This window comes from Rhopalosiphum padi, chromosome 3 (assembly GCF_020882245.1).
Source record: "Rhopalosiphum padi isolate XX-2018 chromosome 3, ASM2088224v1, whole genome shotgun sequence".
Taxonomy (NCBI): domain Eukaryota; kingdom Metazoa; phylum Arthropoda; class Insecta; order Hemiptera; family Aphididae; genus Rhopalosiphum; species Rhopalosiphum padi.
This window is the reverse complement of record NC_083599.1, coordinates 48,994,676-49,021,984: the sequence shown is the minus strand read 5'-3', so window position 1 is coordinate 49,021,984 and position 27,309 is coordinate 48,994,676. Positions and strand designations below refer to the sequence as shown.

Genomic DNA, 27,309 nt, shown 5'->3' with positions numbered 1-27,309 from the left:
GGCCGGCGACCAGACAGTGCAACAGCAGCAGTCGCGTACGTCGTACTGTAGCCGGCCAGTTACTTCGGCACCGCTCTTGTACAAGGTGTATTCGCCACGCGTCGTCGTCCGGTCGTCATCGCCGTCCACCACCTCTTCGCCCACCGTCGACGATCATCTCGCGTTTTCTGGCCAACGCAGCGCCCGCGAAACGGACCACTTTTAACATTAAACCGTGAGTAAATATTGTAATAAAATACGTAATATAATATTATGATATCTGTCGGCGAAACGCACCCCAATTTTCCCACATTTTCAATAATATTTTGTGTTCTCCGACGTGCAAGAACAAGAAAAACCGTATATCCGACGAATAAAGTGTTAATAATATTCGGCGCATTCTAAGTAGAATCATATGAATCATTTTCATTCCCATTTTAACCCACATAGGGCTGTCTGTTTTATTTTTCATCTATAGTGACTGGCGTGGTTTTTCTTAAATGCAATTACTTAATGTTTAATATAATTTCCGTAAACTTTTACAATCGTTCATCGCCTGGTTGAATACTTATTCATTATTTTTCATTTTAATTTATGACACGTCGGACACAAATATCTTGCACAGTACAAAATAATATTATTATTATTACATATTCTTTGCAAGTTGGTGCGCAACAAATTGTCAAAACTCAAAATGCACACTTGACACTTGACCTTGAGCCGGGTTCACCATTTGCAATATTTTTAAAACCAATTTTGATTTTACGTCATCTTAAATGACGTGTAATTTGTGCCAAGCTCGCAGCTTGTGACGGTTTGGATTCGTAAAATTTTGTTCTTGCGTACATAAAAGAAATAACGCATGCAAGAAAAAGCGAGCGAAATATATTGTTTAAATGTGAACTCAGCTAATAGCAACTATAATAATATTATGTATGTCACAAAATTAAAAACGCCTGTGGGATAAGGGCTAATATAGGAATGAAAAAATAGGGTTGTGAAACAGCACTTATATTTGTATAGTAATCAGTAATCACTAATCATACTATAATGTAAATGTATAAATTAAAATAAGTATAAAATACTGTATGAGGTAGGTTCTAAGTAAATACTGTTAGAACTCGTAGACTTGCTAAATAATTTTTGTATAAATTAACTTATAATAGCCAGTAGACAAAAATCCTAACCAAAGCCAGGAAGGGTTCTCAATTGTGTCTACCTCATTATACACACCGGATTTGAAAAAAATTTAATTCGAATATATGTTACATAATATTATATGTATACAAGTAAATATACACAAATGATCACAAGTGATCATTTGTTAACATAATAATCGACCCGTTTTTTGAAGGTATAATATATTATAATTACAGCTAACTTACTATTCCACCATCACCATATGATCATGTGTTTCGTGTTCAAAATTTTCTTGTTATTCGCTTAATTAAATAGTATTGTTTTGGTTTTAAGTTTTCGCTATTTATTTTATTAATAGCCGAATATATTAACCGCCTAATAACAACACAGCGAAGTAGTAAATTATTTTTTGCTACTTGTATACAGTATCGAGTTTACGCGGAAAACTGCGACACGCAGTATAGTCGCTATTCCACTTCTACCATATTCGCGTGATCGTATTTAATGTATTCCCTGATTGGTTAGTTTGTGATATCGACCAATTTATTGATACCACAAGTTACGTTGAAATAGTCCAACTATATTGACTGGAATTATACCGTGGTTATACCGTTTGCACTGTGCACACACATACTCCAAGTAAAACAACTGTGACAAATATCAAACATATTGTATCACATCTTGCAGATTTCCAAAACCACGAAAAATGTCGTACGAGACACACTGATAGTGAAATGGCGCCTTATAGTACCTTAACAGGCGCGTTTATACGCAGATACTCAAATATTATAATAATATCATATCAAATGTAATATCCATTACAGCCATATAATAACGATAATAGTATTATTGCGATTTCGTAACCTAATCTAACCTTTAACTAATGCAGCCTCCGCTATTTCGCATTTGATGTCAACCATTGGCGGCGTTTGTGCACTTTGAAAGTAGACAGGCAATAAATAATAATAAATAGTATTAATAACAATAATAAATAATAATAATGACATTAGCACTAGGTAGGCACGCGTCCGGGGGGATGTAACACTAGAACACGGATCGGACACGTCCGGTAAAAGTCTATAGATACTGTAATTAAATGAGCTCAGCTATACCACGGTTGTAAATCTATCGTTCAAGTATACCTACACAAAAATCTAGCTAAGCTAGCACATCGAAACATTATCCGAAGTGTGTTATTTTATTTATAGAACGAAGAAATTATAATGCCATATCATTCCGTTCATGTACCTAGGTGATAGTAGTCAGCAGTTGATAATCGACTTGCAAATTATTACAAGCTCAAAGATTCGCACTGTTATGGATTTGGTTTTTAAAACAATATTTATGCGGTTAAATAGGTTTTAATTTATATAGATATACAAGTATAATATATATATCACATGCATAATACCTATGTCTTTTCTTATTAAATGCGATTTGATAAATAGTTGTATTTGATTAGTCAAAGTCATTAGTCAGTATTATTTTTAAAGTATAAATGGGTTTAATTAATAATTGCTGTTAATTATACACGATTTACTGCGTAACATTCAACATTTATTATGCAAAGAAGTGTTTACAACTTGAAGTCAAACTATCAAATGTACGCCATTAAGACTAAACTACAGTTGTCGTATTTAATATTTGAATGAACTTTCATGATAATATTCTTAATCTACTTGTTAATGGGCTGTAATTATTATTGTTACATTTTTTTTTATTTCAAAACAATTATTCTACCTGTAAACCGATTTAAAATGTTTGGAATTATAAATAATAAATCGTTTAATGCACGTCTTGTTTGTACCTGTCAGACCAAAGTCAGTATAAGTGTATATACAAATTTAAAATATACTCATGTATTATGTAATACACATTTGTTTGATTATAGGTAGGTATATTTTATGTATAATTTATCATAACTACTCGTTTTGCTTACCGGACACAATTCAATTAACAATTTCATTGCATACGGTTAGTGTTTTATAATAATTTGATTTGTATTGCAAATCCTTTAAGTTTCAAAATCTCCAGGATAACATTCATTACAACCATTTAAAAAAATATGATAATGGTTTTATAATAATGTAAGTATAGTATTATAATGTATTAAATATAAAATTCCATTTGAAGATAGGTTTTTAACTTAATACGTATAAATTCGTGAACTTGTGCTCAGATTGCCAGAATGATTTTTATAAGTTTCACTAGAACACATAACTTACAATATAAATACATTGTACTATTATACTTTAATACTTGGGTATCTATATCATGCGTATAGGTATATTAAAATTTTCATATTAATATGGACTTTATATTATTTATATAAAATGTATAAATGTACAACTTCTCATATACAAATATAAATAAAATATTTACTTTATGATTTATTATATTTAGTACTTATCTATATATTGTTGCATTATTTAGCTCGAATCCAATTTTAATGCATTTTTAGTAAACACAAAGCTTCTCGGTATGTACGATTTTAGATGCTTATTACCTACTTATTTATACTTCATTTTAATGATTTCACCAAAGGTTACATACAATATGAGTATCCATAAACTTTAAACTAATTTTTTTTAAGGATTTTAAAAACATAGGTGTATCTTGGACAATAATAAATTATATTATCTACTGATAACATTTGATTAAATAATTTTGGATTATTTATATAGTTACATCTCCGTATTCATTTGTTACTTGGTCTATGATAAAAATGTTTAATTTAAAACAATAGTTTTATAATATTTTATTAGTAATCATCAACAAATATCACGATTCTTCTCAATTGGTCACTATACAATATTATATACTTCTGCTCTAAATTTGAAATTAATTTGTGAAATTCTTGTTATAAATGATGAAAATTGGTCAAACATGAGATCGAGCTTGATAAATTAATTAATTTGGTACCAATATGGTAGCATGTTATGTGACTCATAGCTATTATGCATACCAGTATACCTAACTATAATAATGACTAATATGCAAGTATTTTAGTACTTCTTCGTATATTTATTTGTTCCATTGATCATCGGGAGTTGATTAAGTATACGTATTACTTTATATTTCATAATACTATATATTATTGCTCAATGCTCGTGTTCTGTTTATTTAGATTCTAAATTTTAGAACATTTAATTTACGTTTATCATATTTTGTAAATCATGCCATTGGAAATCATGTCTATTTTTATGAAATACTCGCATAATTAAATTTCAATTTACGCAATAATATAAAACTTATAAGCATTTTATGAAAAAAAATGTAAATAATATTCACGACCGTAACAAAAATCATTTATTTTTTATTTAATTTAAAATGTATTCTAAGTTATCCTGTACATGACATACAAATAGTAACTAGTCGCATCAATACTAACAAAAAAAGTTGAAGAGTTTGAAATAAATTTGGGAATTATTATCTGATATAGTGTCACCAAAAAAATGATGTACATAACCCGTGTGACCTATAAAAAACTACGGGACATCACTTTCATTATACGTCTTATCTGACCACAACTCGTTTGTAGAATGAAGCCATGATCAATTTATAAGGATTCTGATGACCTAAACTGTTGTAAAAAAAACTAAAAAAATGTGTTTGTCGTATACCATTTATATATAATATATATTAAATACTAATTTGTATTAATGCGTTTCAATTTCTTATTATTTTGAATAAAATAGGTACAACTAAAAATACATTTGAATAATTTTTAACCTAAAATATAAAAATACATAAATAGATAATGCGACCAGTTTAATTAATAAATACATATTTAATCGCAAAAAAATAAAGGTAGAAATATAGGTATAGTAAAAAATTTAAAATAAAAGCCGGTAACAGACCCCTACTTTGAATAAAAAAAAAACGTTAACAAAGTTTCTAAAAGTCTAAAATGTAAAAACTATATTGGTAATATTAGGTAAATTATAAATTTTCTCATAAAGCATAAACTACCAGCTAGGTTTAATGTATGATACATAGCATTTGAATATACGTTTTAAGTACTTAAATACTAGTTAATATTGTATATTAAAAACAAAAATGTAGTATAAGCTTGTTTGAAGAGAACGTCTATCATTGATGGAACTTCATGACGTGGAAATAAAGTTGGGTTTAATCAGCAATAATATTTAATAAATCATTATTATTACAAATTAAAAAAATAAAATATCTAGCGGTCTAGACACTGTTACACATGCACTATAAAAACGTTTTGAAATGAACATAATGAATGCTATGTAGATACCAAACAAATACCTTTCCTTAAAATACAATAGAATTAATAAGCCTCGTAGTAAATGTAATTGAAATGTAATTGTTGTAATTAAATTGGATAATTTTGATTAGAAATATTGGCTTCTAGTTTTTACCTCTATAATTGCATAGTTGGCTTGTAAAAATGAAAAGTATTTATATCTAATACTAGATAGCTAACAAAATAAATTACAATAATCCTAAGAAACTTTTTTAAAATTATTTTTGACATTATGATTTACAACAGAAAAAAAATATATTTTAAATTATTTTAATTAATTTACTTATCACAATCATCAAACTTTCATGTTTATGTTGTATTGTCATGAATTTACCTTGAAACAAATATCTAAAGAATAAAAATTTAATAACCTATTTACCTAACAGTTGTTTGATTTTCTTTTAGTTTCCGAGGTTATAAATTGAATACATTGTTTTAATCTTAACGTGTGATTATAGGTAAATACTAAATTGCGCATACAATTAATAATAATATATATTTTATAGTACCTAATAGTAATGTTAGTAATGACTATAACAATTAAATCAAAATGTATAAATTAGTAATTTTTTTTATATTTCAACGAGTCAAACCGAAAGTTAGTATCAACAAGGTAATCCACATTTGTGTTACAAAAGTAATTTACTGATATGTATAAGTTTAGGTGTTTAAATATTTCCCACGATTTTGTTTATTTATTTAAAAGTTAGATGTATATAAAATGCCTTAAAATAAGTTATATGACCTCCTAAATTAATTGTGTATAATAGTTGTATAGTATGTTAACGCGTATAGATACGTATTGTCTATCGGTACATATCAATATATGCCTAATATATTTATCGTATGTAACCGCAAAAAATATTCGTACAATCAACTTCATACAGTTTTTTTTCTTCAAAATAATATTTTTGGAATTTAAATGTATTTATATATTTTTTTTCCATTTTTTGTACAACTTGAGAAATCGCAAGGGAAATAAACTTCTGTTTTTCAAATGAGAACCCACCTTTTACATTGCAAATTATTTAGCAAACAATTTCTTTGAAAATGTCAACATATATCAATCAAAATTCGAACAAGTAGTTTTTGAATCATTTAACTTTATGTATTAACTACTAAAGTCTAAAGATAACTAATATCTATCAACATAGTCCTGCAACTATTTTAAATACTGCACCTAACATTACATACATTCTGTATTTTTGTTAAATCATTTTTAGAATTATACAATTCAGAATGAACTTTTCGTTCGAATTTTGTTTTAGATACAACATTTTCATTAAAAAAATATTCATTAAATAATTTACAGTAAACAAATAGAGAAGTCTGTGTCATCACAGGACACTCCTTAAGTAATATAAAATACCTCAAGAATTTGAAAACATGATCTTTATGTATACCTATTTATAAATTCAAAAAATTAGAATTTAAATAAAATTATTAGTAAAGGAAAACGAGGAGTAACTAGGGTGAATACGTTTGGAGAATCACACTGTAGATGTTATTTATTGCCCACCTAGATCATGGAGTTTAAGTTATAAGTTAATAACACACAAAAAAGCTACATTAATTGTACATATTATTGTAGACTGTACAACAGGTAACGTTTAGATATAATAATATAATACTATGGTATCGCCGATGTCAGGCGCAGATCGATCAAATAGGAATCATATATAGTAATGTAGAAAATAGCGTTGGCCGGGAGAGAGAATCCATTTATTAGTTATTATATTACCTATATATCTATTATATACGATTGACGGTGACGGTGGCATATAAGCGCACGGGTCAAGTGAGAGGGACTTCTATTACAATTACTACATGTATGTATATGTATATTATATATATAGATATACATTATACGTGTACGATGTAACTACAGCTCACAGTGATCGGACATTCTTGGCGTAAGTACCAGTGCCGTTTATAGCGTCGTCCGTCAATATTATATTAAAACGACGGTCGTGGTACTTGTAGTTACTGCACCAACCATGAATATCGGTTTACACGTCCCTATATAAATTTGGGAAGTAAAGTTTGGAGTTTAATGCTGAAAAAATTAAAAAAAAAAAAAAATTATGATGCTATAATATTATGGTCTAAAATAATTTTACAAACATTTTCTTGAAAGTGAGAACAATAATCAATGAATTTTGATTTATGTAATTTTAAAAATGTATTTTTTCAATAATTGCGCATGTATCAAAATTATTGGATGTACAATTGATGAGATCGACTTAAAATGGTTCTCAAACAAATTCATAGTTAAAAAAATAATAAAACAATGTATAGATACAACACTCGTATACATATACTTACTTTAAATTAAAGTTTATTACAATAAATAAAAATAAAAATAAACTATAGTATTTTTTCTCATAATTTGAAATTTTTTCTAAGATATGCTTTATTAATATGAAACTAAACGACATTTCTTAACCCCTGAAATATTTTTGAATAATATGCAAAAACCACAAAAATATGAACTCTATATTAGACAACTTACTCTTATGTACTGTTTTACATATTATACTATAACAGTATTAGTATTATTAGTATATAATTTAATAATTGGCACGTTGAAAGTCTGAGAATCACATTTATCATATAAAATGGTTTTTTTAGAAATAATGTGTGTAATAATTGCTACATTAATTTATTATGATATATAAATTGTTTACAAAATGGTTCTTTTGTCGTGAACTATCTTGAACAATTCGAGAAATTTTTAATTTTGTTTCTCCAGAACAACAAAATCAAATTCTAAAAACAATATCATTTAAAAATCCCTTATTGTATTTTCTAAAATATTATTAGGTTCGCTTTCCCCGTATACCTTATAATAGGTATAAGCACACATCACATACACTTACTGTAATCTCTAATTCACCGATTTCATTGTGGCATAGACCACAGCTGCACGTGTATTATTTATAAAGGGATACGTTTCAATGCCCCTTCTTTTAAAATGTTCATAAATCATAATATATCAAGAATAATACCTAGCAGCAGGTGACAACAAAAATGGTATAATTACGTCAGTACGTCCAAAAATTAAAATAGGTACACGAAAAAAATTATGCAGGACATAATATGTACCTACTACCTATGCATACTGCATATCTAAATATTATATTCAAGAAGGCACTGCCATAGGAAGAATACGCATATTTTATAATATGGTGGTACCTAATAATAAATATTATTATTTTCTACTTCATACATCTCTAAAATAATAAAAAAAAGATTACGGTAAATGTGAACTTTAAAAAAAAATATTTATTTACTATATAATAGATAAAATACAAAATATAATATATGATAGTGACTAGTGAGTTGTGCGAAAATCTAAATGCTATCTATTGAAACTTTTTAATAATTATTTTAATTTAACAATTTTGTACATAAAAATCACAATAAAGTATATATATAATATGATATACAAATTCAAATCTAATTTTGGGATATATTTACCAAGTAAGTTAAAGGTTATCAGACTCAATTTATTTAGCCCTAATATTCAGCCTATTATTTGGGACTCAGTTTAACACTCCCGGTTCTCCTCAAATCCCGAAGGTTTAAAGATTCGTTTGAACATTTGTGTAGTGTCTTTTAATCGTCCGCTGTATACGGACATCTGGAAATGAATTTAATATTGTCAAAAAGAGTGATTGATATTACGAGTACAACAACGCGGTGAAATTATTATGCTATGCGTTTACACACCCAGTAAACAGTAATATATTTTACAGAATTATAATGATTAATAATAAAAGTAGAATCTAGGTTAGGTGAGTACATATTTTATACATACTTAAGGGCAATCGCTTTTCATTTTATAGTTTGCCATTATTAGACCAAATGAGTATATTAATACCCAATGACGATGCTAATAATAAATAATAACTGATAAATGGTTGCAGATCATAATTATTATAACGATACAATTATTTGGACTTTGCATAATTATATTTTTTTCTGTATACATTTATATCTTGTTCCTACCAACTTAGTTGCTATACTTAGTACCTTTAATGACTTAATATAGCTTGTCATGAAATCGTGCAAGGTATAGTATAAATTTGTCTTAAACTCTTATACTAACACTATTTAGACATAGTAATATTATATTGTGATATAATACCCAAAATCGTATTTAGAATTAATTATTATAAGTACTAATATTAGTGTTTATAAATTACATTAGTTATTGTACAATATAGTTATAAATGGAAAAAAATTTAAATCGACATATTATGTGTAAAAAAATATATTATTATTATTTTATTAATATTATTATGTGACTACATACTTCTATCTTTTCATGTATACGTGCATGTGTATTATTTATTTCCGTATATCTATAGATACACGTTATAGGTACTGCGTTTACCTATATTAATTTATATTCTGCACTTCTGCAGATGTATAGGTACGAGTATAGAAAACTGGAGACCATGTTGGGTTTTTTTTTTTGCTACGACGCACGTAAGACAGAAAAAAAGCAACACTACGCTAATGACGTATATATATATAGTTGACATTAAATTCTTTAAGCACGTCTCAGGTACTGTTGCTCGTGTTTTTTGTAAATTTTTATCGCGCTGGTTTTGCAGTACATATACTACTTATATCTATATAATATATAATATTCTATATAGTTTCCGTCTATTCCGCTTACGGTCTCTTAATGCCAACTGGACCGAGGAAAACGATATGATCACACTTGACGTTATAATAATAATAATAGGAATATGATTTTCACGTATCCACCTATGGGTAGGTGATAAGTGGAACATCGATCTTTTAAAACAAAACCTTATCCTGCTCGCAAATTTTCATATTTTGTGAAGTTCAGTTTTATTTTAATATTACGTATAATATAAATATAACTACACATAAACTGTTTATATTTATTACTATATGTCTATATACTGTTTCTCCGATTATATAATAGGTACTAATTAAGAAAATTATAGTAAAAAATGACCATATATATTATAATTGTTTTCCAATAATTAAGTATTCATTTTTATGTTCTATTAGGCTCTCTTACCTTAAATCTGGATGGGCCCTCTTCGAAATTTTTACCTTTATGTCCTATATAGCAGAGGTTTTGACGTAATCTAACTTATTTTACCTCTTTTCAGATTTGTAACGATTTCATGTAACGCATTTTTAAAAATCATTTTTTGTGTTTTTTTTATGATACCGTGAACGAAGAAGATAATTTAATTTAATACTCGTATTCGTTTGTATAACTCATAATTGATATGTATTTTTTTTTTATTAAAACAGGAAATTATTTATTTATATTTAGGAATGTTTTATTTGTGTATATAATTATTCATGAAGTAAAATTTAAAATATTTCACGCCCCTTTGGGGTTGAAAAACACTGCTATACAGCCATGCCGGGTTCAACTGACAAAATATGTTATTAACTAATATAATATAATCATTTTAGATTTTTTGTAGATTATTTTTGTTATAATACTCGTTAGATAGGCTGGTAACACGCCCTCTTAAGTATATTTATTTAATGCGTGTGTGTGCTTTTTTTATGTTGTCGTCACCACCGTAGGTCTTTCGCTCTATTTCCCGTCGGGTATATAATGACCATTATGGATACAAAACTATAAAGCATAAACTATAATATACATTATTATTATATGTAGGTGTCTATATATGAGATGACGATAAAATATTATTAACGCGTATTAAAACATCCTAACCTAAACCGAATTGGTTTGAGAAATAGTGAAATACGTATATAATATTATTATCATCTTACGACCCTATGACGCCATTCGTCCAGCTAACAAAAATGTGCAAACATTATTAAACCCGACGGGGAGGGTTTGGGTGACGTGCTACAGTGTTCATATATATAATAGTATAATAAAGTACACACATGTACTGCAAGGCAACAAACATGTGTTCGGAACTATAGCAAATGGCTAAACGAATTATTACATACCATCGATATATTTTATTAAGAGAAAAATAATACTCTAATATATTATTCTTATGTACTCGGTGTTTATTAAGACACATAATATAATCCAATAAACGATAAAAAAAAAAGTCTGAGAAAAAATTGCTTAAAATAAATATTTTTTTATTATAAATTTGCCACAAATATGTATTTTTTACTATTATAACGTATACTCGTAGAATATTTTTAAAAATGTTCAGGACTTTAACATAGGTACATTTCTATAATAAAATCAATTTTTTGCATGAGTAATACATACAATACAAATCTTCATCCATTCTATATCGAAAATAATCGTTTATTTAGAACCATATACCCCATTATCATACTATAAGAAAAGTTAATTTTTATACAAAGTCTTGTTATCAATAATAATTACCTTAGGTAAACTTTGATATTTATAGGAACGATATACTCGGCTGGTAATAATTCAGCGATATTATTTTTTCTTGCTCATTCAACATTTTTTTCCTAATATATTTGACTCGATGTTGGTTAACAGGTGTAATATAATGTAGGCACTTGAATTTGTAACACTACAACGTGTGTTACTAATTATTATCCATATTATATATGGTGAGCTCAATTTAACTATTGTTTTTAAACATTAAAAGTGTTGAAGTGTATTTACGTCTTATTCGGTGTAAAATATATATAGGTATATACCTCAAATATACCCCTTATATACCTCATATCAATAACCATACGTTAAATAATGCATCATTATAAGTCGTATTCAATTTGTTATGGTCATCTATAGAGTATAAAATAAAATATTAAAATACTATATATTGTAAAAATAATCGTCATAGTATTTTAAATGTAAAACTGTTCTTATTCTATCTAGGTTATAATATAATGTATGCCATTGTCTTGCGTTACGAAAATTAAAACACGATGAAACCGTTAAAATATATACAATACGTAGGTATTGGTTACCTTGCTCACTATATTATATTATTATAGAAACGCCGTTATAAATATGCATGTATCGTTATTTCGTTAAACACCATTCGTTTTCTACAATAATAACAATTCAACTATTCAAGTTTAATGCCGTTGTATAAGCAATTGTTATTAAATGTCAAATAATATTTTACATTAAATTATACTGTATACTATATTACTATATTATTCCATGTATAATTAACAAATTAATTTTAATTAATGTACTGTGGGGACATGACAGGAGTTAGTTTTTTCGAGCCATGAAGTTTAACGGATGTTCGGAAGAGTGTGAAATCCTTACACACTCTTCATAAATTTTGTTAGTACCTATAAATGGGTGGGAAAAAGCCTACTATCGAAGGCTTACAAATCACAATAACTTGCGTAGGATGATGATGATTGCTGTATTGCCGTAAGACGAGCACAGAGTACAAATTCTATCTATGAATTTAGTCCAGTTTTTTTATACATGAAAATATGAACAACAAATTGATTTTGAATATTAATCAGGCTTGATAGTTGATATAATGATAATATATTTATAAATTTTTCAAATTTATTTGTTCTAGTCATGCCAATATATTTGTTATAAACATCTAAGTATAAATGTATAATATAAAATAAAGATATTTTAGGAAAAGTACATTAATTAAAATATATTTCTTTTAAATACAAAATTGAACACTAATATAATTATAAATATGAGTCTGTTTTAAGTTGTGAAGAAGATTTTCCTAATAAATTATTAAAATATCATTAAAATAATTACTGTGATAATTGTAACCTTTTGAAACAAAAAAAAAATTTATTTTTGGGATCAACGACCAGCTTGTAGGATTTCTAGGACCTAATTGTTTGTGTGCTCTGGAACTTGATTAATAAAATATAATATTGTCAAATAACTTCCAAAATGTATAGATTCTCTTTAAAATATTAAATTTACCGTTATTATAGTAAATTTTATGTATGTCATTTGTTATTTATATTCTAAAGTGGCTATTATAAAAATATGTATTTTTAATACCCCTTAAACTTTATAAATCCTAACCTAATTAAACTCAATTTATATTTTTTAATCAATCATAATATCTGTTTTTAAGATATTAAAATTATTAAATAATTTATTATATATAAAAATATAATTTAAATCAATATTAAAATTTTGTTTATTTAGCGAATGTATACACTTATTATATTGCTTTTCTATATAATATTTTTTTTTAGCCGACATCTTATTTAGAAGCAGTAAAAACTTAAATATTGGGAATGGTTTCTGGAAAATTGGATCTAGTTTTCTAGTCAGTACTTCGAATTTAAAGAGGTCAACATTTAAAAACTTCCCGTATTTTTTTTTTAAATAATTAGAAAGAAAAACGGAAAAAAACAAAATTCCATTATCACAATTTTTTATGTGTATGTTCACTTCATATTTTTAAAACACTTTATAATTCATTTTTAAGTTACATCTTCAACGATAATAAAACGGACAATGACTGAATAAAAATAATTAACCAATAAATATAATTAAAGACTCTAAATTTCGTTTTGGTTCAATTAAAATCTATTTTTAAATTATTGTGGTCTGTTATTAAAACAGTGGCGGACTGGACCAGTAAAAGCCTACCGTCTTAGAATAATAGAAGTCCCACATTCAAAAAAATCTTGAGGAGCAGTTATTATTTTTTGTTAAACACAACCATGGAAATCCATAACACTTATGTGTACCTACTCATAAAACATCTTTTTCACAATTTTAATTTCATCTGATTAATGTTTATTACAATATTGGTCTGTTATAGTTTAAATAATCCTAATCCATATTTTGTACATTAATATTCTTACTTCTTAGTTTGTATAACATTTTACTAAATCAACTTTGGAGTTAAATTAACAAATTATCAAAATCGCTAATAATAATTGATACCTACTTGATAGGTAAAAATGTTTGATAAATAAAAATTACTATATATTAATAGCCCGATTTAAGATAGATCAATGATCGTGATTAAAAAACAATCAGACAAAGCCATGTCTATACTGTGTCGATAAGGCCAGTATATTGGTATGAAGATGACATAAGAAGTATAATAAGAGACCCGCCAGTTACCATACCTTGTTATTTATTCTACAAATTTTAATGGCTAAGCTGCTGTGTTAAAGGTACTACAGGACTTGGCAAAAAGTCACTTGACTAGTCCCTTTTAATACAGCGTGAGGTGTTATTCAGTAGTGACTTGAGCTTCTTTTCTTATGCAGTTACTATCTTAAATTATTATACCCACTACCCACCCAATAATTTTTTTTCTCACATTTTAAATGATTTCCCTGTTATCTACCGTTATTGATAAGGAAGATATTTTTGGAATAATAGGTTCGGATGGTTAAAAAAATTGTCATGGAATCTCAAAAGAACGCCGTTGTTCATATAACAATCTAATTAAATAATATTTAAATCAAACATTTAAAAATTAATTTCTCGAAATTCGACCATGCTGTAACATGATATGTCATAATCGGTCATTAGTTTATTTTTTATTAATATTTTCGTTAATACCTATAGAAACAAAATATTGCTTACAAAAATGCATGCATGCGTATGCATTGAGCACTGCAAAGTGTGTTAAACGATAATATTGACTATAATACTAAAATATAAATAGTTACTATGCTCCACGCATTGTTAATTTCCTGCATGTTAACTATTATGCTATGTGCCTATACATATGATAAGGTCAAGAATACAAGTATTTAGTTTTTGCTTTTATGTTAATTGCAGAAGTCTTACTTATTACTAATATATGCGACACATGCATATGCATGATAAAACGTAAAAAACTGAAAAAAGTGTTAATTATAAATATCAACTACTTATAATTAATTATGAATTGTTATTAATCTATCCAAAAGATAAAATATCTTGTTTTTTTAACCTAAATTAGACAAAATATAAATAGATAATACACGATAATTTTGGTTAATGGAATACTGTTATAAATACTTTTAATTGCAGTAATTATTAAAAAGTGTAAATTATTGGTAGATAAATTATAAATACAAAACCGTATAACAATGCTATGAGTGTAAGAAAACTTTAACTAGTTATCTAAAAAGAAAAACTATATATAGGTATGTAATATTTTTTATTTATTTCTATGTATACCTAGGCATAGGCGTGCGCAGACTTCCGAGTCAGGTATAGCTAAATTCAATCTGACCACCCACTCCCCCAATGTCACTGTCATGCAAGAAAAAAATAACAAACATTTTCAATACAAACTTCAGTGATCTTTTTGTTGGTAACTTGAAAATGTAAACAATCATTTTTCATTATTTCACACATACAATTCATCAATATTGATTTAAAATTTTAACCAAATATAATTTAATAAAACAATTCAAAAACGTTCAAAACATAATTTATAATATTAGTAATTGTCAATTAACATTAATATTTATTTATTATTATAATTAATTATTCATTGTGTAATTTGTATGTATATATATTACATACAATTATTATGCTGTCAAATAAAAGAATGTAATTGTTATACTTTATAAGATAATTCTACGATTTCTTTCAATTAAATGTTTAAATTCTTCAATAACCTCATTATAGGTGATGTTTCCTGTTTCTATAGTGTTTCTTCTTGTTTGATAAACATATATAAAAAAGCATCCAATCGCTCTTGGTTTATTATTATTTGTGAATCGAAGCTTGGTTTTAATAACACTGAGTTTAGAAAAGGCCCGTTTACAACCACAGCTTGTAACAGGAATAGTAACAAATGACTTAAGAATAATTAAAATATTTTTAAAAATAGTTAACTCTCTGTTGAGCCATTTTATCCAAACATAAACTTCTTTAATTGATATTCCTTTTAATGTTTCAGTGTTAACCATGTATTTTAATAATTTTATTTCATTAACATTAATGTCAAATAATGTTTTAAAATATAAAATCTTATTTTCTTTAGTCTCAAAATTAAACAAATTCCCAACCCCTATGATTAATTTCGGACTTTCTTAGTTGAATCAAATGTTTAATCCAGATATAATTTGATTAAGTAAAAAATAAAAACAACAATGTTTCATTTTATCTTTTTTAGTTTCCTCAAAATATTGATGATCATGGTTGTCGTCAAGCTTTTTTGATATTTTTCGTTGTTTGATAGCCAGTTCAATAGTCAACTTATCACAACTCAATGGGCAACCAGTAATCAGTATATCTCTAATCGTGTGATTAAATCTATGATTTTAATTTATTTTGTTATCAATTTTCTACGGCTAAACTCCTTATTAGTTTCTTAGGTACCAAGTACCAACCCAAGTATAAAAAAAAAGCTCAGATAAGGCTAAGCCCAATCAGCCCTACCCGTGCGCATGCCCGCCTATGTACCTAGGTATAATAAATGGTATATATAAAAGATATAACATGAAAATACATTTGTACAATAATAACAAGCGGTGCACATTAAAAATAAGAAAAAGACATAGGTATACAGATGTTTTTATTGACTTGTGCAAATATAGACATGTAGCATAATATTCATTGCTATATCATATCCGATATTTTGCGGTGTAAAACTATTGTTTTTGCACTACCAAGAAATCTAAAAAAAAATTCCTACTAAGAAATTAAAGTTAGTCTATAGGAGTGTTATAACTTGTAAACATAGATGATGGGTGAGATATAATTTATCCACTGTTACGAAAATTAAAAAAAGAGTCAAATTGTCTCACCACCTTAAATTCAATAAAATATCTCTGAATCGGTAAGAATAAAAAATAACCACTTTTTATATTAATTGTTGGAGTTCTGTTACAATATACCAATACATGTATGCATTATAATTTATAACATTATGTAGATAGAAAATATTTTTAAATTGGTTGATGATTGTATAATTAAGACTATAAAATACTCATGTGTTATGTTATTATAATATTTATAAGTAATAGTGATATAAGCCATGTGTTTCTATCACATCAGTTATTGGATCACGTAATTTTGATTTTGATTCCGTTTCATCTCGTGCTACTTCGGCGCGGACGTGGGAATGAAAATTACACTCAAATATGTCCAATACAGTATAATATTATAGGCAAACAATATTACAACCGCACGTATAATATAATACATTTAATACCTACGAGACGTATTTACTCGTCACGGAAGGCAACATGGGGACGATCGCAATCACATCTTTTCACTGGCGAGTCGGAAACCTATATATATAATAATATTATGATGTATTTCTTCATTTGCCGTATACTCGCACAAGTTTTTATATGAAATAATATGAAACCATAATATGGGCAGTGGTAGTTATTACCTTCCTTTATATATTTATAGTATACACACACACACACACGCATACCGCATTCCTTGAACTTCCTTATTCAGATCGAACTAGAACTACATTTATAATATCGTTATGCAATAGACGGATAAATGTCAATAAATAAATATTTTTGTCTTAAACGACGATCCGCGGCGCGCTCGCTCGCTGTGACCTCGGTTTGGTGAATTATCCAATCGGATCGAACAGATGTTTGTTGACAATCGTTCGCGCGGACCGAATCACCATCATCATTCATCGCATCGCGCAATGATAATATATAATAATAATAATTATTTCAACAACAAAAAAAAATCGCGTTATATTATAAAATAATAATGATATTCCGGACCTCGACGTTTGATGAACTACGCGCGCCCGCGGTCTTTCCGATCTACCGAGAGAAGTGCGACCGTCGTCCATCGAACAGGTCATTATTGTATATTACATTATTACATATTATTTGTAACCTTCGCGCGATGATATTTACTTTTTTTTTCATGACGTACGTTTCATAGTCCTTACGGATGACGTATACACAGATGCATATATTGTACCTATAATTATTACTCATTATAGAATATTTTTGTGGTTTAAAATCGAACAAAATGACGTTCATGGCCGATGCAGAGACAACGATGCCCTGTAATTTGTATATATCAATATTTTCGCGGCCCGCGTAACTATTTCATTTGAATATATGATTATTTCGTGCGACGTAACGTCTAAGTCGTCTAACAATCGAAATATTATAATATTTATTACAGAACGATTCTTTTGTATGACAGAGACATAGTTTTATTTTAAGGGGCTGGTAAAAATAATAAATAATATTGTCCATGTGATTATATATTATGTCATATTCTAAAATTCGTAATAGGAATAAAATATCAAATATTGAAAACAATTTAAGAAAATAAATCAATGTAAAAAAATTATATGTACACAAGACGATTAAACAAAGTTTGAAATCGACTTTTGAAAATGTTGATTTTTACTATATAGCTACCAGATAATAATAAAGAAAATGAAAAACACCATATCTATTTACTTAAAGTTCTAGTTTAAATTCATGAGCATAAACATCAGGTTATTTTTGGTGTTATAGTATTATCTATTACGATTGTCGATTATATGTACGATTTTTATCAAAACTATAGGATAACTGTGATTAGTTAGTTAGGTACTATTTTTGTTCGCTAACCAATGTACACATTCATAAAAATATTGCGGACCGGTGATGTTCTATGGATTTTTATTGAAGGAGGATAAAAAATTTTATTGAATAGTTTCCGCATGGTCGTTGCCTCCTCACCACCGTCCACCGCCACACATATCCAACAAAACAATAATAATAAATAATATAATCAATAAATAGTATTTTTATTTTTCCTTATATTTGTAAAAATTTTAATATATAAATAAAAGTACATAATAAGTCATATATTTTCATTCTCCTAATTGCGGAACAAGTAATGAAAATCATACTACTTGCGAGCACACAATTTTAATATTTCCTTCATCGCTTTTTCAGAATTTATACAAGCTACCAATCAGAGTACATATTTATCTCCTAAGGAATTCTACTAAGTTATTAGGTTTAATTGGCAATATTACTTTAAGAGTAATTCTCCTAACTCATAAGTAAATAATGAATAAAAAAAAAATATATTAATTATTTTAAAAGTTAATTTTTCTTGATTTTAAAGATAATATGACATTAAAAACTTTCCAATTGATAACCATTTTTCCGTGGATGATTACTAAAAATTTTAACCCGCATTTTAAAAATAACTTAAAATCATCAAAAATCAAAAAAATAACATTAATAAATGGTCATCTTACTTTAGTGATTGTGTTTCTAATAGATAGATTTTCAGTGTGGTCTGTCATTCCTGTTTAAAACTGTACATATTTGCGATGTACATCAAATATTAAATGTTTGAAATATTTACTTATAGTGACCGACATAGTTAACAATTGTGACCTATTATATTTTGTACACGACTTATAACGTATATACGACTTGTTATTTCGCGTACTTTATATTGTACATAACCTTTATGGATTTTTGTGTAATTTTCTAAAAAATTAAGAAACATATTACAGTGGACAATAAGCACTGACGCCTGACAGGATGAAGATTATTAGATTTGGGTATTAAGAAAACGAATTATTACATTGTTATGAGTGTATAGTGCCTACAAATATTTATAACGTGTAGAAATCAACTCAACAGATCGGAACGACAATTGATATTATACGAATAGGTAATCTGCAAATAATGAAGGACGAGTAAAAGTGCATCCTTTGGAACAAAATAACGCATTTGGTTTTAATAAATGGAATATTTAATTACTAGGTACCTACTTTTGAAATCATTAATGAAAGAAAATCGTTAAAAAAAATAACACAATTGTATTTATAATGAGTACCTACGTTTGGTTGTTGGACGATTTAAATTATTATTATATACTATTTTGATTTTTTTTTAATATTTAACACGATATTAAAATCTAAAAAGTAAAAAAGTCAATAATAATGTTACTATTTCTAAATAATAAGTGCGAGTTATTTAACAATAAATATAAAAGTATTGAGCAGTTACTGTTATACAGTTGTAATTTACTTTTAGTTTACCTGAATATAGTTAGACATAATGCGTTATTATTTAATTGTTATGTGATGTTTACTAGATTTCCCACAATCGACACGACGAATTAAATATTATAAATATCTACCAATATTATTCTATAAACTATAACTATAGTTCAACATGAGTACTTACACTGAAAAGTGAAAATATCGCCCATTGTATTATTTACAGTCTGTAAAGGTGATGCAAACTTTCCTGAGCTCAAATCACATATTTTATTATTGCTATTCGATCTATGCATTGTGTCGTATTTCTGACAACTGGTAAAGTGGTACCTGGTTACATAAATCGTATTATTATATTGTAAATGACGTTTCAACCGCATTGAATAAATCTTTATTTGTATTATTTATTATAATATATAGGTACCTTTAACCCGATGGTCTAATAAACCGGACAACTGCATGGTTATAATTATTGCATCGTTACCGCAGTGATGCTAATCAATTATATTTCCTATACTTAATTAGAAAATTATTTAAGTGTTTTATAATCGAAAAAATTTTAACGAAATTATATTTAAATGAAATTTGTATATGAAAAAAGAAAAGAAAAAGCAAATTAAAAGTGCTGACTATATAATAATTAGTTGTTGAATTGAGCACACTATATTGTCATATCTATACTGTGCATTATATTATTATGAGTATGAGAGTGCATAAAGTATGTTTTATAATGTTGATTTATTGTTTAATTACGACGCCGATCAAAATCTTTGCCGGTGAAACGATGATGATCGACTCTCCGAAAAAAATAGGTATTCTCTACTGGCTGCACATAATGTAAAAATTCTGCAAGGTACCTACCTAAAATTATGATATACATATGATGAAATATGGATGTGATACTATACCTATCATATTTTTAAGTTCTCAGTGTTCTCACTGTATCATTTAATTATGTAGTTATACATATTATTATGTTTCTTATTTTCTCCCGAATATTTTACCAAAACTAAAAATTATTTTCAAATATAATTGCATAGTATATTGCAGTATAGACATTTGAAAATATTAAATTCTCAAGAACACTATGATAACTAAATAATATATGCATATTGTATGCCTTATTATATTTTACACAAAATTATTAATGGAATTAATTAAAAATTATATTTTTCAGGTATGGTTTGGTCATTCTAACGTCGTCTTAAATACACAGAAAACACAACAACCCGGAGCTATGTTCAATTCTATTATTATTGTGTGTGCCAAGAAATCTAGTTATAATAGAGAAATCCATCATTATAATGTTGAAATAATGAATAAGCGGTAGCAAACATTGTTTTAGGTATTTATAATAATATCATTATTAATCAGTATAACTAGAGACTATAGTATAATAATGTATTTAATTTACAAAATATAATCATACAAATAAATTATAATTATAAACTTAATACTTTATATTAAAATCATAAAGCAAATGTTCTTTATTAACCTAATACATACTTACCTAAATTTATATTATTTCTGAAGTGCACTAGGTATAATTGTCAAAGAGGTTTAAAATTCAACCTACAATATTATATTAATTTTAAATATATTGCCCAGTATATTTTTATAAGCTTTCTATCACAAAATATTACTTAAAATTTTAAAAAATTATATAATATTTTTAAACAATGCTTGACATTTTTCAACACATAAAAATGCGCTTTAATGACGAAAATAAACCTCTTAGATTTTATTATTATCAAGTAAAGTTAATTTAATATGTAAATAGTTTTCTAAATTTTGACCTTACAAGAAACAATGTATAATTAACGTATGTGTGTTATGGTCAAATACGTTATTTGAACAAAAACGTCATTGACTAAGAAAAGCTTGTTAAGTATCTATTTTAGAAAATGTTGTTAAAAATCAAACATCTAACTACAAATTACATTTTTGACTATAGTAAAAAATGCCACTGCTCTAAACTGTTGATAGACAATGATGAAAAATAGAATATTGTATCTTATTATTTATTTTCACATCACGCATATAGTGTAAAATACTATAATATAACTACCTCTTTACATAAATAATAATAATAATAATAATAAAAATTTGATAGTATTGTAGTATATCGTTAAACTAAAATAACTGCAATAGGTACCTATTATAATATAGTAATATAGCTTATTCGTTTACATTTTATAATGATTTCGATTGCTGTAGTACATTTTCTTCGGCTTACGATAGTTTTATTAATGAATGAATAGAACACATTTTATTTCAGTAAATTCAATAAAGAAAGTGGTAAATTTAAAGTTGCGGATTAGATTAATTGTGTTATGTAACATATACATACAATATACCTAGTAGGTACATCCGGAGGTACCGTAAAGACAAATTATGTATTATATTGGCATATTGTTATGTAGTGTGTCTCGACAAGTTCCATAACACAAAAGGCATTACAGTTTATGATTACTACTTATACTTTATAATATTGAGTGAAGATATTATATCTATACAGCAGTAGAAATAAACTAAGTTTTAAATTTTTCTCATGAAAATAATGCGTTGTGACATGTGACATGATTAGATCTAACAATATATTACACTTGATTCGTCTTTATTTTCATAGTAAAAAATTCAAAAATAAATTATAATATTTCATTTTTATTTGTAAAATCTAGTTATTGATCTTTAACGTTATATAATAGTCAGATAATTCGTTATTTTCATTATTTTCCTGCGTGCTTAGAAAAATTATAACATTTCATCAGGCATCACGTTTTTTTTCAATATTGATATTTATATTTGACAATATACCTGCTAGCATATTGTTTATAAGCAAATTCCATAATAATTGTACTACAAGGAGATCTATTTAAAAGTCTAGTGGTCTGTATTCTTCTTCTTCTTCTTCTTCTTCTTTCTGTGCCTTCACAACTCTGTAAGAGTTTTGGCTGCCACCGTCACTGCTCTCCAATAATCACGATCTTGTATCCTTTCCTCCCATTCTGTTACTTCTAACCTCTCTAGATCTTGTTGTACTCCATCCATCCATCGTTTCTTTGGTCTGCCTCTGGGTCTTCTGCCTGTTGGCTTGTATTCAATTGCTGCTCTGACTTCGTTTGTTTTCTCTCGTCTCATAGCGTGTCCAAACCATTGTATTCTCTGTCCCTTTATATAACTTGTTATGGGAGGTTATATTCAATATTTTGAAAAGTTTTGGCGTTATTACAAAATTAGATTCTTTTAAAAAAATAAATTATTTTTATAATCTTTGTCATTATCATTTATTATGATTATTACTTATATTTTACCTAACGACAACATATATTTTTAATATCATACCTTGAAGCAGAATATTTTTCTACATTTTTTTATTTTGTTCCATAAAAATCGAATTTAATATAAATACTAAATAGTTAACTCTGCTAAGGTATAAGTAATTAATTTTAAATTAACGAAATAAAGTGGCAAAGGTACACCGCTAAATGTTGGTCTACTACTCCGTTCGTCTTAAACTTAAAATGCTTATAAATATTTAGACATTCGTTTATAATTTGATATATTGTAATATTTTGTTTCGGAATATGTTAATAAAAGAGTATGTTGTCATTAAAAAAAAAACTTAACAATGATAACGATACAAATTGTAAAAAATACATTTTTTTTAAAACAATTGTTATTTTACAATGATATCAAATTATGTAAAAAATAATCTGTTTGCTTGCCGAGATATTAATAATCGTTTAATATGCTATCTACACATTTTAATATTCTAATAAATATATATATAATATATATCATACCTTACAGATTATTTTAAATAAGCAATTTTTTAAATATTAGATAAAATAATAAAAAGGTATTAGAGAAAATTGTAGGTTGCATTATTTTAACCAAAAATTTGGACCGTATTTTGATTTCTATGGTTAGGTTGATTTTTATTTTAAATTATTGACGACAGTTATTGACATTTATTAATGGTGTTACAGGGATGGCTGCATTTATCGGGATAGGCGTACTGAGGCATATGTTATACCGTCTGATATTTTGGGCGGCTATATTATTATGCCTCACACAATTGTTGATAACGTTATGGAAATCAGACCGGCCGATGGCAATGAAGTCAAGCAATATGAACACCAGAATGATCCTGCAGAATATGATTGATTTTCATATAGCACGGACCACAACACCGCCATACGAGAGCCTGTTAACCGTCGAGCCGTGGGTAGATAAAATATCGGTGCAATCGGAACAGCTGATTATGGATCAAGTACAAAAACGATTGCCCAATCTACCGGTGTCGTATTGGAACCAGAATAAAAACAAAGCAATGTACTACAAAAACGAGAGTTGCGCTAAGTTTCCAAGCATATACGAATTGGAATTTAACAACGTGTACTGGCAGTCGCTACAGACTTCCAACGGATCGTTTCACCTGTACAGTGCTTACTACGACGTGCGAAAGCTGAGTAGGATCGGGCCGGCGGTTCGGATACTGGGCATGATCAACCGTATTGAGCCGACGGTCAAGACTCACTGTCAGTTTTGGTTCGACGACCACAGGCAGCCGGTTATTGTAAAAATCATGGAATACAAATACATATGGTATAAGAAATGGGGCAACTATAAGCAGGGCATATTCCAGCCTTACCTTATCGCATGCCAGATACCCAAGTCCCACCACCACGTCGTACCCGCGTCCGTGTCACTGGTGGAGAACGTGTGCGACAAGGCCACAAACAATTTGCGTGTGGTGTATAACCGGCCAGCAAAGAAGAAGGGTTTCGCGGTATGCGTCAAAGGGCTGGACTTTCTATACGAAGACCTGTCAGTGCGGCTGGTCGAGTGGATCGAACTGCTGCACATCCTGGGTGCGGACAAGATATTCTTTTATCAGCTTCAAGTACACCCGAACATTAGCAAGGTGCTCGACCACTACGAGTCCGTGGGCCGCGTGCACGTGACACCGTTGACGCTGCCCGGCGGCCAGCCAAATGTTCCGGGATTCCAGCATCTGTACCTGACCAAAAAGGTAAACCACAAGCGGCAAAACGAACTGATACCGTATAACGATTGCCTATACCGGAACCTCTATTCGTACGACTACATAGCACTATTGGATATCGACGAGGTGATAATGCCATTACGGACCAGGACGTGGAAGGAGCTCATGGACACGGTGATGGTGAAGGCTCTGGCGGCAAGGAACGAAACCCGCGCTTCGTACAATGTCCGAAACGTTTATTTCCTGGACGATCTGATCCACACACACGGTTGGTTCAAGACCATGCCCAAGTACATGCACATGTTACAGCACGTGTACAGGAGCAAGAACTACACGAAACCAAATCAGTATGTGAAATGTTTTCACAACCCCGAAAGAGCGTTAACGCTGCACAATCATTTCCCGTTGGCGTGCCTAAGCCAGGGCTGCACCTCGTACGCCATGGATACGGCGGACGCACATTTACAACATTATCGGGCTGACTGCGTAAAGACGCTGAAGAAGACATGCACGGAGTTTAGACAGAACAGCGTGATCGACACGACCATCTGGAGGTACAAAAAAGATCTCATATCCAGAGTGTCGAACACGTTGTCATCACTGGGTTTTTTCCCCGCCATATGATAAAACCCCGATTTAAAAAACAAAAACAAAATCTATAACACCGGTATTAATAGATGATAATCATTAGACTATTTTTGTATAAAATAGATATTTGAAAAATCGTTCCTGTACGTGCGATGGACATTTCATGATATTGTATAGATTATTACGCGCGCGTCTTACCTGTAGATAATATCTTAAATTATTATATATTATTATTAAAATATAACGTACCATATACATATTTCCAAGTGGATAACAATCAAAACGTGAATGCTCATTCATCGACTAGGCATTAAATAAATCTGCATACGCTGCAAAAAGACTGGATCCTATCATGCGAGTGCAGTCTCGCAAAATTCCGAATTGTATACACTATACGAGACTATATTTTTAAATTATTCGAGAAAAAATCTATACTATTATATTTTTCTATTATGAACGTTAATTTTATCAGTTATTTTCGAATATTAGAATTTATACGTTTCATGCGTCAAAAGAGCGTCGACCAGAATTTAAAGTTCCAAAACAACAAATAGTTTCAAGACATTAATACAAGTAGGTACTTACTACCTACTTCGTACTTTTGTGAAGATTTATATTCCTTTAAATCGTATAATATTTAGAGGTCACAGTTTTTGAGATCACAAACTGTTCATGTATCCTTAAAGTATTTATATGTTTATGCCAACTATTAATAGGTACATTTTACAGTTTAGTATACTTTTGTACAGGCTTAGTACACAAGACATTTTATTGATATTTGCCAAATTATTGATTTCCAAAATGTATTTTTTTTTTACTATATTTAAATCAGTATTCAATTACTTACATGTTATATGAATATTTCTGTAATTATTTGGTGTTATATACATTATTTTTGTATTGTATTATATTTCATATGTGTATTATTGTATTAAATTATAATATAAATATATATTATGTATTGTACTGTTGTATCAACATGTTTATTATAATCGTATATATATATATATATATTATAATATATATCATATTAATATATAATTATTATGCCTTGTATATTCTTAGGATATAATATCTACCTATGTTTTATTAAAGTATTATTAAATTTACAACTATTACGAAAGAAAAAAATTCCAACGAAAGACAACTAACCCATTCGCATAAGTACTACGAATGCACAAACTATAGTATATAGGTGTCTAAATACGTAATTGTGTCACAACAATTTTGTTTATTTTATTTATTTTAAACGATCATACATTTAAAAAGTCCATTAATAAATATATAATATAGAGTTTAGTTACCTATAATATTATTCTTAAGTCCAAAGAAAATAAACATTATAGACTGATAGATATCATTGAATACCAAATTTACTAGGTATAATAGCTCTCAAACAAAGAATAAATTTCCAAAAATACTATTAC

At 28.0% G+C, this 27,309-nt stretch overlaps 1 protein-coding gene across 1 annotated transcript; it reads left to right on the top strand.

Moving 5' to 3' along the window:
* Positions 1–26,923, top strand: LOC132924667 (uncharacterized). Its single transcript, XM_060989096.1, has 3 exons — positions 1–214; positions 21,461–21,628; positions 24,276–26,923. The coding sequence occupies exon 3, from the start codon at positions 24,278–24,280 to the stop codon at positions 25,916–25,918; it is 1,641 nt and encodes a 546-aa protein (XP_060845079.1). The 5' UTR covers positions 1–214; positions 21,461–21,628; positions 24,276–24,277; the 3' UTR covers positions 25,919–26,923.
* The last annotated feature ends 386 nt before the right edge of the window (positions 26,924–27,309 follow it).

Bases quoted from the DNA above. Each gene is read 5' to 3' on its own strand.
- LOC132924667 (XM_060989096.1), top strand. From the start codon at position 24,278: ATGGCTGCATTTATCGGGATAGGCGTACTGAGGCATATGTTATACCGT.